Raw genomic sequence first — 14,132 nt, 5'->3', positions numbered from 1 at the left:
CATATATATATATATATATATATATATATATATATATATATATATATATATATATATATATATATATATATATATATATAAAGTTGAAAAGGTGAACAGTCCCATCTACAGGGAAAAGGCACTAAGAAAATTATTATTGAGTGTGATTAGATGTATGTGCATTATGAAAGAGACCACAATCATTAAGCTTGAGATTAATTATTAAAGAATAGCTTTAATTAATTAGTGTGGGTAAAGTGAGGAGCAAACAAACAAATAGATTGGCTTCTTTAGCTTTGTGTCATCATTTGCTTTGTGATTTTATCTCCCTACTGCAAAATTACTAAAATGTACTAAGCATAATCTCGATAAATTAATAATCTTGTTTAAATAATATTTTTTTGGTCCCGACTTGGTGTAATATATTAATTTATAAGTTCGATAAATTTAATATTTCGTTAAATTAATAAGATTTTGATAGTCCCCACTGTATTAATTTATTGAGGTTTAAATGTACGATGATTTTATATACTTTATTTTTCATCATATTATAATAGATTAACAATATATCTAATAATTAATCATGATTAGTTTAAGTAATATATTCCACCGAATAATAAAACATAAAATTTAAACATAAGCATTGTCTTGGATTGATTGGATCTCTCAAATCCATATCCAGATAAAGTGTATCATTTTTTAAGGGCCCAACATTTCATCACCTTCCACTAAAATTAAAAAGCTTCCACTTTTATCCTTTTTTTCCACAATAATAACAATTATAATAATAAATAATAATAATAATAATAATAATAATAATAATAATAATAATAATAATAATAATAGTTAATAATGATTAAAATAATAAATAATAATAATAATGAAGATAATAATAATAATAATAATAATAATAATAATAATAATAATAATAATAATAATAATAATAATAATAATAATAATATGTAATATCAAACATGGCAAAATTCTTCTCTCTAATTTTGCACTTCTCTCTTTATAGATAAGATCGGACCAAACCTTTTGGGCATCCACTATTTAATTATTTTAAATATAGAAAAAAATTATTTAATTGTTGGAATTATATTAGAAATACTTTTTCAAGTCCCTAATATTTATTTAAGAAAACAACCATATCAACTTTATTCTTGAAAGTACTTTTGTGATAAAACAAACAAGTACCTTTGTTTGCTTTAGTTATTACATTTTAATAATACTGTTTAGACTTTCGACTTCAAACGTTATTTTGACTATTTTTTAGTATGAATTTGGTAAAGCTCAAGCCACAAAATTTGTAGTTCTTTAAGTTGATTTTCTAAGCGAACTTAAATCATAAAGATTTAAATGTCGGGTGAGAGAAATATGCATGAATCAATACATACTGCCTATTTCGAGTTATCTAAAATTCAAAACGTAATTCGTTCGTGCATAACTTTGTTACCCGACTTCCAGTTCAGTTTGATTCAAATTGTATGTCATCTATAGTAATAAAATTCATAAAATGCAATATTAAATTGAAATCTGATTTTTACAATTAAAGATTACATGAATAATGAGAAAATAGTCCTTTCTTGTAAATTGAATTACTTGCCAGCAAAGCATCGAATAGTAAGATTCTCCAGCTTGACGTGGCGACTCCTCATTCGCTCACGCATCGTAACATACGTAACAGACCGATTTCCGGTTCATCGTGGTAAAATATTAACCGGACCGGCCCAAAAAAAAAAAACCGTTACAAATTTCTAATTACACGCAGTCCATAGTTTTTCGAGTGTGAAAATTCGAAATCCCCAAATTGAATTCCAGCTTTGATTTTACGAGTGTGGAATTTCATCGAGGAAGAAGGAAAAATTGGGGCTAATTCCGATCAAATGGAGGCGGAACTCAAATGCTTGCTGAGTGATTTTCAAAGTCTTCGCGATTCTTTGCGTGATCCCTCTCATCAAGCTTTAATTGATAAGGTAACCACTGATTTCTGCATAATTTTTCCAATGTTTTATGATTCGTTGTTAGTTAGGTTTTTTTTTTTTTTTGAGATTCCGACAGTTGTTCTTGTATGATGGTTTTTTCTGTGGCGTATAATTGGGAGACTTAAGTGTAAACTTTGGACTTTGAACAATTTTAGAACAACAGTTTTCGATTACATTACTGATGGATTAGTGAGGTACTGCAGCATTGTTGTTTTATTGTTTTTAGGAGATGGGTTCAGGAACATACTAATTTTTTGGTGGGGAATGGTAATAATCAGTTGATCAAGATTATTTGGAAAGCCGGGTGATCCAATTTAATTTTGAGAAATATAATGGTTCTTGAGATAGATATTGTGAGCGAATGACGGTTGTTTGGGGATGTTTAATTTGGAGGAAGTAGTTGCTTTTGCTGACGACGGTTGAGGTATGAGATGAAACTAGAAAATGGGACAAAAGATGGTTTACGTTTAAACATTTGCTCGTATTTTTTGTTAGCTTTATTTTTATCCATCATTTATTGTTTGATCAAAATACTTTGCTGTCTTTGTCAACAGTTCCCGACAAAGTTGAGCCGTAATCTTTACTTTTTTTTTAGAGATCTTTCGAACAAGCCCTTCTCGTTATTTTCAGTGTTTATGAAATATTTTACTATTTTCAGTGTCTTTGTCCCATTACTTATTGTTCGTCCAATTGAGTAGAAGTATCAGAAGAAGGTAAGAATGAATAAATCTTATTCGAAGTTGATGCCATAAGTTAAAATCTGCTTTACGTTAAATTTTGTAAATTATGTTGTTTACTGTCGATTTTCACGAACCTGCATTCCGTGTAAGCTTTGCATGTCCTGAGTATGTTCCTATTTTCCTTGTACTTGTAGATGCAATCACGTGTTGAGCATCTTTCGGCAGCGGAAAAGTTGGCAAGTGTTCAGCGTTCCAAAATCAAGGTTATTATTTCCTTCTTGCTTTCTGTCATAGTTTATTAAATTCAAGACATTGACATTTGTTATACACTTATACTGCCATGCAGGATATGAGTGCTGAGGTGGTTGATAGCAACCCATACAGTAGACTTATGGCACTTCAGAGGATGGGTATCGTGGACAACTATGAAAGAATACGGGACTTTTCAGTTGCCATCGTGGTCTGTATTTAACTTCTGTTGTCATAACTATTTGTTTCTTTTCAAATTATTGTCTGTTTGTTGTTCTTTTTATAATACATACTCGTGAATGTTACTGATCTTTTTTGCAAAAAAATTGCCCCTATCTGATGTTGTGTCGATTGGGTCAATAGCTTCATTGTTATAGTTTTTTTAAATGGTTCTATTTTAAATGGTCCTGTGCAGGGTATAGGTGGTGTTGGCAGTGTTGCAGCTGAGATGCTAACAAGGTGCGGCATCGGTCGCCTTTTGTTGTATGACTATGATAAAGTGGAGTTAGCTAACATGAATAGGCTTTTTTTCCGTCCAGAGCAGGTGTATTTATAGTATATTATCAGTTTTTTTATGTCACAATTCCAAGAAAAGAAAAGGGCAGAAACAAAAATTAATCGAGAGATGGAGCAAAGTTAACTTTTTAATTCTCATTCTTCCGTTTGAAAGCACTAAGTAGTGACATTTTTTTGTTTTTACCTTTGAAGGCTGGCATGACTAAGACAGATGCTGCTGTGCAAACTCTCACAGACATAAACCCTGATGTTGTGCTAGAGGTATATTATTATGAATTGATAAATTTCTCGACTCCACTAAATTTCCTCAACTTTGCCCTGTGTCCAATATACACAATACTAAATATATGTACTGTTATTTTCTATGGCTTCTGTGTTATTGATCGGTTGATTGTCTTCTCAGAGCTATACATTGAACATCACAACAGTACAAGGCTTTGAGACCTTTATGTCAAGTCTTACAGACAAGTCATTTCGTCCGGATAAAGACGGAATTGGAGTTGATCTCGTTTTAAGCTGTGTAGATAATTATGAAGCAAGGATGGTGGTAAATCAGGTCAGAACAAAGATCTTATAACATTTTTTTTTTTACATATACTAGGTAATGATCTAACTGTTTTCCATAGCCTTTTTGAAATAGCTTGTAATTTTATGATCAAGACATAGGTAATGATCTATCTATTTGGGAATATTTAACGTGCTCGGAATGCTGTCATAATTAAAACATTTGGTCATGTGTGCAGGCTTGCAACGAGTTGAAGCAAACATGGATGGAATCTGGTAAAGAATACAAAAACTGGCTTCCTTTGACTTAGAAATTCAAAATGCTGTTTGTTCGAATGTAAAAATTGTTCTCTTGCTAATTTATGCAATGAATTAATATTATGAACTTTGTACAGGTGTATCTGAGAATGCTGTTTCTGGTCATATACAGTTGTTGGTTCCTGGTGAAACTGCTTGTTTTGCATGTGCACCTCCGTTGGTATGTTTAGTAAATGAAAAATCATTACCTTCTTTTTTTTTTTTAATAATTTTCTTTTCAATTCTGAATGCTGTTTTGTGGCATCCTTGTGCTGTATACACTAATTATTTATTGATCAAAGAATATTTCTTTTATCTTAGGTTGTAGCATCGGGGATTGATGAGCGTACACTAAAGCGTGAAGGGGTTTGTGCAGCATCTTTGCCAACTACGATGGTTAGTTTCGTTTCTGTAATTTTACCTCTTCTTTCGTTTGCTGCGTATATCATTACTGAATATCTAATTTGAGTTGAAGGGTGTTGTTGCCGGTCTTCTTGTTCAAAACACTCTAAAATACTTGCTCAAGTTTGGGAGTGTCACTCCCTATTTGGTAAGTCTTGAAAGTCCAAATAGCTCTCTTTCTCTCTCGACTTTTTGTCAGTAACAAATTATTTAGTTTGTCCCATGTTAGTATTGATGCTTTTTTACAGCGTGGTTTTTTCTTTCTTGATTTCAGGGTTACAATGCCCTTAAAGACTTCTTTCCAACAATGGAAATGAAGCCGAACCCTCAATGTTCTAACGCTTCTTGTATGGAGAGACAGGTGAAAAATCCATTAAGCCCTTTTCCAATATACTTCGTGTTCAACTCTACGTCAAACTATTCAATTTTTAATATTCATTATTATTATTATATGCCATGGTGCAGAGAGAATATGCTCTTGCAAAGCCAGCCAGAGATGCTGCCGCTAAAGCCAATATGGAGGCTGAAGTATTAGTAGAAGTCGAGTGCCTCCATACAGATAATGAATGGAATATAAGGTCAGATATTTTGAGTGTTCTTTCATTTAGATTATCATTATTTTTTTATGGATTTACGTTTTTTTCTTTATTACGAGTTCTAATGATTTTGTTTTTATCTTGATTGTGATTCAGTGTTGTTGATGATGATAACGATTTACCAGGCCCAAACGCCAGTTCAGGTTAGTCGAGCGAAATTTCATCATAATGCCATCTTTGCACATCGTAAAAACTCGTAGTGAACAATTAGATTTATCGAACGAAATTTCATCATATACATCTGTTCAAACACATCATCAACTTGATTCAACTCGTTGTGTTGAGAATTCAGTTTCAGAAAGATTCTGAATTTAAATGAACTTCAAAAAATAAATAAATAAACCAATTCGACTATTTTTCTGACGATGAAACATTTACTTCAGGTGCTCTGCCAGAAGGCCTTGTTCACGAGCTTCCAAGCGCAGATGAATTTCAGAAGCCACATGTTACGGAGGAAACCTCGTCCACCATTGATGACCTCGAAGCTCTGAGAAAAGAACTTGAATTACTTAACGCAATCTAGTTTGTTTTTTTTTATTTATTAATTGATAGATTAGATTAACTTTTGAAGGATTGATATACGACCCCTGCATTTGAGTTCGAGTTCTTTTTGCTTCAGTCATTCGACACATCCTCGGGGTCAAAATAGATACCCTTTTTATGGGAGGTAATGTATTTTTCGTACATTTTACATAATGTCATATAATTTAATTTCCGGAACTAAAATTAATTGTATCTTATTGTGACTGCATATTGATTTTTTTTTTAATATTAAGCTGATGTTTTGTCCGATTTATAACATTGATGATTGAAGCTGTTCGCCTATTTAATCGAGCGAACGAACTAGTGGGAATATAGCTACTGGTGGATAACATACGATTCTTCTTCGATATTATCTTGCGTATAAAAATTTGCAAGAAACGTCGTTATATCGTGTATTTATACCACAAACAGAACCGCAAGCCGAAAAACAAAGAGCTATACATTGATGTCAAAACTTTCCTAACTCATTCACTCTTTTTCTGTACAACATATGCACACACACACACACTGACACCCATATATATAGAAGTGCATTTAAGGTAGATATTGCTGTAGACATTGTCTCAAATTTTGAAAAGTAACCGGTTTCGATACGAAAGAATCCATCCCGTTTGCGTAACATTCCTCTGCACTTTCTGACAATGCGTTTGCTGTCATCTGCAAAAAAAAAAAAAAAAATTGTATTGAATTTCGTCAATTGCTAAAATCAATTGGTACTTGCTCATATTTGGGCACAAGTGCTTACGGCTACTATAGGAATCCTCTTCCTCGGTTCGTTAAGATGTGAATTCGGGCAAGAATGCGAAAATGGCGAATCCGTTATCTCGACGCCGGCCTTCACTGCTTCATCCCAGTTACCCGTTTCCTCAAATGATCGGATCAATCTAGTAGCTTCTAGACCATCCATCACCGGCATGCAAACATCCTACAAAAATGCGTTCCGTTTGTTTTAGTAGAATTAATATTTACTTAATTTCGATGATAGATATGTAATAACGTTTTTTTTCTTACCATTAAAACGAGATGATAACCGTTGGATTGAACCGCACGAACAGCTTCCGCTCCGTTATGTACGACGTCCATATCATGGCCCAACTGCTTCATCATCGATTTCGCCACCATCACGTTAATCTTGTTATCATCAACAAGAAGTATCTTGGGTTTCGCCTCGGTTTTCGGAATTTCAGGGCTTTTGTTACTCGAAGAGCATTCGGAGCTCCCGTTGGTTCGATCCCGAGTATCGTACGTTACTACATGATCTGCTACACTAGTCTCTGAGGTCTCGTCACACGGTTGAAAACGACAACTTTCGTCTGAATTAAGGTTGTTGTCCGAACATGTCTGCGACGACTGTGAAGTTTCACCGTTTAAATCTTCTTCAGATACGGTTTCTTGATATGTGATGTTGCTACAAGGGGATAACGACGACAAGTCCTCTGTTTGACCGTTGCTGCATTGGAATCCGTGACTATCGGGCGGAAGCTTCTGGATCCTTCCGGAACCTTGAGACGAGAACAACGAGCCCAAAGTCCTCGGTTGGAACACGAAAACTCCCGAACTTAGATCGTCGTCGTTTTCGTCATTGAGTATGTCTTGGTGGTCAGTGTCTGATAATTCCTCGGAACTGTCGGAAATCGTCGAAAGCTTGTGAGGTAACACGAATGTAAAAGTCGAACCTTGTTTTTCTGTGCTTGATACGGTGAGATGCCCTCCCATTAGCTCAACCTATGAAAACATACACATATATATAAAAGAAATTCAACGAATTAAAAAGTCGAAAAAGTAGTTGTAAACGAAAACATGACAAATCCCATGATTCTTGTCTTAAATATGAAAAAAAAATAAAAAATTACCAGCTGTTTACAGATTGCAAGGCCTAATCCCGTTCCGCCATATTTACGAGCTGTGTCTGCACCGACTTGCATATATTTCTTAAATAGAGTAGGCATAGCATTTTCTGTTTACATGATTATATTCAAAAGCAAAATAATATATTAGTTTTCGTCGTACGACAGTTATAACTGTCAGTAACAATATTAAGACTACATTGGTAGTACCAGGTATTCCAATTCCGGTGTCGTATACGTCACATCGAATCCATACTACAGATTCTTCGGAGTTCGTGTGAGAATCTTTTTCTTGATCCATCGAGACCCCGTTTTCGAAGATTTCCTTATGATCATCTTTCATATTACTATCTGAAGCATTCGATTGATCTTGGGAATGACTCAGCGAATCTTGTTTTATTATTGTCCTTGGATCTCTAACGATGTAGAGATTTATTCCGACTTTACCCTCGTGCGTAAACTTGATGGCGTTGCTGTAATAAAAAAAAAAAACATCAACAAAATGCTGAAAATTACAAAAAATAAATGAATATATGCAATGCATATATATAAATATATATACCTGACTAAATTGGTGAGAATCTGTCGAATTCTTAGGACATCTCCAATAACCTGAAACAGAAAAAAAATTGTTCGTTATAAAAATTATCCGGTATGGACCTTCTAGAACATTCTAGAACATTCTAGAACATGACATATAGTTAAAAAAAAAAATCCGATTTTACCTCGACAGGTACATCATCGGCTATGTGACCTTCTAGAACGAGTAGTTTCTGTAGTGACGCTGCTGCTGTCTGAAGAACATGCTTTACTACCTCCCTCGGTCTAAACTTCGTAGCTTCCAATTTCATTACTCCTAAATAAATAAATATTTAAAAAATTATTTCGATTTTCGATCGACATTTTTATTTTTGAAGGAAGAATAAATATAATCCGAACGCACCTGATTCGACTTTGGAAAGATCGAGGATGTCGTTTATTAGTTGAAGGACTAAATCGCCAGACGACAACATTACCCCTAATAGCTGCCTCTGCTCTTTATCGAGTCTAGTAGTCGAAAGAATTTCGGCCATGCTCACAACTCCCGACAACGGAGATCGTATCTCATGCGACATAGTTGCCAGCATTTGTTTCGCTCTCATCGATTCCTCTGTTTTAATAATAAACAACATATATTTAAATAAATAAAATGAGGCGACGGCTTTTTTTTTTTTTCGATCTCGTTTATGTATAATAATAACCTGTGATGTGGATTGTTTTCGTGAGTTCTGTTTCTTTGGCCTTCTGCACTGCCATTTCTTCTCGGATTTTCGCCATCTTCTCTCGTTTTCTCACTTGATCGGTTATTTCCATTCCCATGTAGTTTACTCCGATCGTTTCACCGGCCTTGCTAAAAACGGGCTCAACGTAAATTAGAAATGTTTTCGAACCGAACAGCTCCGTTTCGAACGTGATCTCTCTTTTTGCGGGCAACCCTTTTTCGAGGACCTCTTTTTTGAAGTCTTGCGATTCTTTCACGCCCGCTCCGCTGAAAATCTCGACGTCGGTTTTTCCGATGATGTCCTGTTTAATTCAACGAGACCAAATAATCAGACAGTTTTAATTATTGCAGAAACCTTGAACCATACTAAGTAAAGTTTATTACCTCCTCACCCAAACTCGGGAAATGATTGAATATGAATCGATACCGTAATTCTTTATCCTGCAAGAAAATCGATCGATTCGATCACAATCCGAAAACGTAATAACACACACACACACACACGCATATACATACCTGGTGGCCGATGACAACGGGGGCATTTTGGAGGACGAAATGCAAAAAATTATCGGCCCGTGTAAGAACCTGCGAAAGCTCCTCAACGGGAGAAGACTGCGTCTCGAGATTGGCGATACTCTCTTGAAGCTTCTCGAGCAAGACTCGCTCCCGTTGGAGAGAAGCTTCTAGAAGCTTCTCGAGATGCTCGCCTCTCTGCTTCCAATACACAACACTATCATACTCTGCATCAATCTCCACCTTCTTCTTCTCAAAGATCAAATCTTTCTTTACTCGAGGAGCACTTTGGTACAAGTACTTCAAATTCTCGTCGAGAATCGAAATTGGCCGTTTATCGCCACTATACACGTCTCGTTCGAATCTATGCTCTTCGAGAATTTCCAACTTCTTGAGCTCGACTTCTTGCTGCTGCTTGCTTAAATTATCGATTTCTTCCTTTAGGAGACGAACGGCGTTCGCTTGCTTGTACTCCCAATTCTTGATTAGGTTGGCTAACTGCCAGTTGCCTTTGTCGCTGTAGTTTGTGAGCTCCATTAGGCGCTTGAAATCGACGATGTTCGGCTCTTTGTTGATTGTGACTTCTTCTAACATGTCTTGATCTGCGCTCGGCTTTTCCACGTTGAATTGTCGGCCGGCCTCGTTTATGTCTTCGGGCCACATCGATGACAAGACGATGTCCATTTCTTCGGATTCGTGCTCCTCGGTTTCCATTTCGCACCCCATTTCGACACCTCGTTTATCGTTGTTTCTTCGGATAATATGATCAAGAATTGAATCAGTGGATTAAAAAGCTGACCTTTTTGATGAATCCTAGATTAATTCTTGGCAGAAACTCTCTCTCTCTCTCTCTCTCAAGATTCAAGAAGAGGAAAAGGCTACTAATAATAAGTTCATATATCCAATGGCTTATTCACTGTAGATCTGAAGGAATCTGTTTGGAGGCCTCATCAGCTGAGTCAAAGAAAATAAAATTGATTAATAATAATTATTATTAATAACCGAGCCGAGTTTTTGGAGAACATATACATACAAAATGTAGAGAGAGAATATATATATGCAGAGAGAGAGAGAGGGCATGTGCTGCATCATCAAACCAAATAAACAAAACGAGAAAACCAAACAAATTATATATATGTGTGTGTGTGTGTGTGTGTGTGTGTGAGGTATTTTAGGAAACTGAGGAAGAAGCCATGTGCAGTTGAGGTGAAAAAAAATTGCATGAAAATGGTTAGTTTTTTAAGTTTCTTTTATATATATATATATTACTGCAAAATATTCTCTCTCTCTCTCTCTCTCTCTCTCTCTCTCTCTCTCTCTCTCTCTCTCTAGATCTCTCTCTCTCAGAGTGTGTCTACTGTGTGTGTTCTCGTCATGGTGAGCATTTGCTGATGAATGTTAAATAATAACTGAAACTTTTTTTTAATCCTCTCGTACTGTGTTCAAAGTCTGTGTGTGTGTGTGTGTCTATATATATATATATATATAGAAATGATTTTCACCCAATCAACACGAACCCATGTACGCTGCAGTTGTTTGAGGAGAGAGAGAGAGAGAGAGAGAGAGAGAGAGAGAGAGAGAGTATTTAAATGGAGGAGGGGGCCAAGGCATTTGCTCCCCGCCCTTTACGAGGTGTATGGACGGCGCGTGTATTACTGTAAATTCCACGCAATTACAAATTTATCCAACTAACAAATTAAATAGTAAATAAAACAATTATTTTTTTTTATAAGATTATTGCCTATTAATCTTTAATTAATTACTAGATTAGCTTAAATAAATAAAAGATAATGCAGTGAAGATTAATTAAAGGTCCTTTGGATCTCGCAAATTGTTGCGGGCACATGGACCTTTTTACGTGTTTGAAGCATTGCTAACAATTTAATAATTTAATATTCCCCTAATTTTATTTTATTTTTTATTTTTTTAGTTATAAAAAAAATTAATAAAAAAAAATAAAAAATAAAAAAAATATTTATAAATTAAAAAAATAATAAAAAAAAATTAAAAAATTCCACGACACCTAATTTATGATTTGGAAAAAAATGGAATTTGTGAAAGAGTCTTGTAATAATTAAATAATTATTATAAGTACTAATTGACTTTTCTTTATGTAATTGTTTTTAATAGTTATGACATGTTAACTTTTGTGTCTGATGGGAGCACGTTTGTTTGTTCCAATCTCCTAAATTAATTAAGCATTTAATTTGTATGTATACTTAACCATTAGACATTTTTAAATAATCAAAATGTGTGTAAATAGTGAGAAATATTCATTAATTTAAAAAAAAAAATATTATATCTACCAAACCGTTGTGCATGTTGATGTGGCATATAGTTGCAGTGAGACATGGCGCAATAATAAAATATAATTAATTTAATGAAAATCATTATGAATTTAAATTTACTATATATATTGTGAAATTACTAAACTTACTCCATAAACAAGATGTATCCTAATTAGGGATGGAAATCGGAATGGAATATCAAAATTCCGTCAAATTCGATGCGAAAATATCCGAATTTGGAACATTATTTTTCATCCTGATTTTCGATTTCTTTTGGAACGGAATTGGCATTGTATATAAAATTGCTGGAAATTCGATTTCCGATCCAATTTTAGTTCCGGATATTTTGATTGTAATTGAACAAGGTTGAATATAATTTTGTATAACGGAATTGGTATTTACGATCCGTTCCCTCCGATTTCCACACCTAATCCTACTTGAACAAAGTTGAATGCATGTACTTAAAGAATATGGTATGTAATTCCTCAAAATTATATATTATTATATTTGTATGGCAACACGATAAATAATTATATTTTTTGTTATGGGCGTCGGATGACGTAATTTATAAATTTTGTAAAATCAAATTAATGTAAATATAATAAAATAAAATGAATAGGTTCAAGTTCAATGTGTGCACGAACGAACAAGTGATGTTTACAAATACGTCTACTTGTAAAAAAGTGTTGAAATCGAGGAATTATTTTTAGAATGTAATTGTTTCATATCTAGTTGAAAATTGTGAAAGAAAAGAATTAAATAATCGAATATATATTCAATGATAAAAAATTGTAATTATTATTTTCTTTTCCTATATTTGTTTCTCTAAATTATTGATTTATTAATTGTAGACTATCAATTTTAGTTTATGACAATTAAGTTTAATATTATTTTTGTGGATTGGGCTTGTACTATCAAATATAAATTTATATGAATGCTGATATTGCTAGTGTAATTTAAATATTAATAATAAAATTTTATTATAATAGTGCAATATATTATTTTCTTATAACTATTAGGACAAATTACGGCCACCTCTCGAAGGTATGGCCAAATTACGAAATACCCCTATTGTTTGGGTAATTACAATCACCCTTCATTTTAAATAGTTTTACATAAAATTTATATAATTCGGTTATTTACCGAACCAAAACGTGTATTCAGTTCCGTAAACTATATGAAATGTTGGCGTACCGAAATTTCGGTTCAGTTTTACCGATTTGACATCCCTAGATTTATCTTTGGAGGAGTATTTTCGTAAGATACATTGATATGCCTAATTAGGCCAGCCCAATAGTCCTACAATTTAGTTGTCTATTGGGGCACGAGCCCAATTGAGAAGACCATTACTACGAAAACCCAACCACCTTCAAATAAGGTGTGGGCCCGACGTATTAATCTCATGCCAAGTAACAAGGTATAAATAACGATAAAACTCATTTGTTAAAGGTACGTTCGAAGATTCAAAGCAATTCAAATGTTTACATTCTCTCTACAATCTCTACGATCCGTACATCTAACTTGAACATTGAAGGAGTTTCCGCCTGATTAACCCATGGCTTAGTTTACGTGTGTTCTATTCGCATAAATATCAGGACCATCTAGTTAGTGAACACGTGATGCGTGTTGCTCTCCCAGCTCATTCAACTCCCCTACATAAAGTGATCTAGTACTTAGCATCATCACACATAGTTGAGGGATAGTTGTAATTACCCAAACAAGAGGGGGTTTTCGTAATTTTAACCATAACTCAAGGGGTTGACCGTAATTTTCCCTAATTGTTATTGTCATGTATTTAAGTAATAAAATACTACTTGAATAGGGAATCTCATTAAGCAAGTCTTGAGCACTAATCAAATGATTAAGAAAAAATATGTTAATTAAAGCTCTAATTATTTGCTTCCACATACAAATAATAATAAAACAAAATTAATTAGTTTAATGCAATTCACAACTAAGCTATATTCGACTCTCATCTATATGTATCAATTCTTCCATGTGACAATCATAACCCCTATTAGGGTTGATATATATATAATTAATATTAGATAATGTCGGGTTAATTATTTAATAATTGTTAATGTAGGTTAATATTGTACACTCCATTTTTATTTATTCCATCAAATAATTTCCATGGAAACTTTATTGTAAAATTAGGAACCTTTTGCAATAAAATAATTTTTAAAAGTAAATAAAAACCTGAGTTCACATAGATAAATAAAAATTAAAAGGAGACTTTATATATACAGCTAATTATATCTTTAGTGCTAAACATGTAAGTCAGTGATGATTGAATCCATTACTTATTAAATATTATTAATTATGATTAATTAAATTGTTGAGGCCACTGCCAGATTGATTATCTGCCTCTTTGCCGAGATGGAAAATTATATTTAAAATAAAATATTATTAAATTTAAATTTGTGGCATTTTCTTGTCTGGAATATATATATATATATATATATATATATA

General features: G+C 33.5%; 2 protein-coding genes across 2 annotated transcripts; one reads left to right on the top strand and one right to left on the bottom strand.

Annotated features, from left to right (window-relative positions):
* The first annotated feature begins 1,681 nt into the window (after positions 1-1,681).
* LOC105967229 (NAD(P)-binding Rossmann-fold superfamily protein) lies at positions 1,682-5,934 on the top strand. Its single transcript, XM_012991829.2, has 14 exons — positions 1,682-1,955; positions 2,839-2,907; positions 2,991-3,104; positions 3,309-3,437; positions 3,602-3,670; positions 3,813-3,965; positions 4,153-4,189; positions 4,309-4,391; positions 4,532-4,606; positions 4,686-4,760; positions 4,887-4,973; positions 5,078-5,190; positions 5,305-5,351; positions 5,592-5,934. The coding sequence occupies exons 1-14, from the start codon at positions 1,866-1,868 to the stop codon at positions 5,729-5,731; spliced, it is 1,281 nt and encodes a 426-aa protein (XP_012847283.2). The 5' UTR covers positions 1,682-1,865; the 3' UTR covers positions 5,732-5,934.
* A 162-nt stretch (positions 5,935-6,096) lies between these two features.
* HK5 (histidine kinase 5) lies at positions 6,097-10,470 on the bottom strand. The gene is made up of 11 exons (XM_012991565.2): positions 9,376-10,470; positions 9,244-9,300; positions 8,840-9,161; positions 8,542-8,748; positions 8,324-8,454; positions 8,161-8,210; positions 7,809-8,071; positions 7,605-7,708; positions 6,763-7,476; positions 6,497-6,676; positions 6,097-6,408 (listed from the first exon to the last, which is right to left on the bottom strand). Exons 1-11 carry the CDS (start codon positions 10,096-10,098, stop codon positions 6,286-6,288), a joined length of 2,874 nt encoding a protein of 957 aa, XP_012847019.2. The 5' UTR covers positions 10,099-10,470; the 3' UTR covers positions 6,097-6,285.
* Between the last annotated feature and the right edge of the window lie 3,662 nt (positions 10,471-14,132).

Source organism: Erythranthe guttata, chromosome 5 (genome assembly GCF_056151865.1).
Source record: "Erythranthe guttata isolate IM_541 chromosome 5, IM_541, whole genome shotgun sequence".
In the NCBI taxonomy this organism is placed as follows: Eukaryota; Viridiplantae; Streptophyta; class Magnoliopsida; order Lamiales; family Phrymaceae; genus Erythranthe; species Erythranthe guttata.
Note: the sequence above shows the minus strand (reverse complement) of the source record. Positions and strands in the feature narration are given on the sequence as shown.

Coding starts and splice junctions, on each gene's coding strand:
- LOC105967229 (XM_012991829.2), top strand. CDS start 1,866: ATGGAGGCGGAACTCAAATGCTTGCTGAGTGATTTTCAAAGTCTTCGC. Junction 4,974..5,077: donor CTTCTTGTATGGAGAGACAG/GTGAAAAATCCA, acceptor GCCATGGTGCAG/AGAGAATATGCTCTTGCAAA. Junction 5,352..5,591: donor AGGCCCAAACGCCAGTTCAG/GTTAGTCGAGCG, acceptor CATTTACTTCAG/GTGCTCTGCCAGAAGGCCTT.
- HK5 (XM_012991565.2), bottom strand. CDS start 10,098: ATGGGGTGCGAAATGGAAACCGAGGAGCACGAATCCGAAGAAATGGAC. Junction 8,749..8,839: donor GAAAACAATCCACATCACAG/GTTATTATTATA, acceptor TTATTAAAACAG/AGGAATCGATGAGAGCGAAA. Junction 8,455..8,541: donor TCTTTCCAAAGTCGAATCAG/GTGCGTTCGGAT, acceptor TTATTTATTTAG/GAGTAATGAAATTGGAAGCT.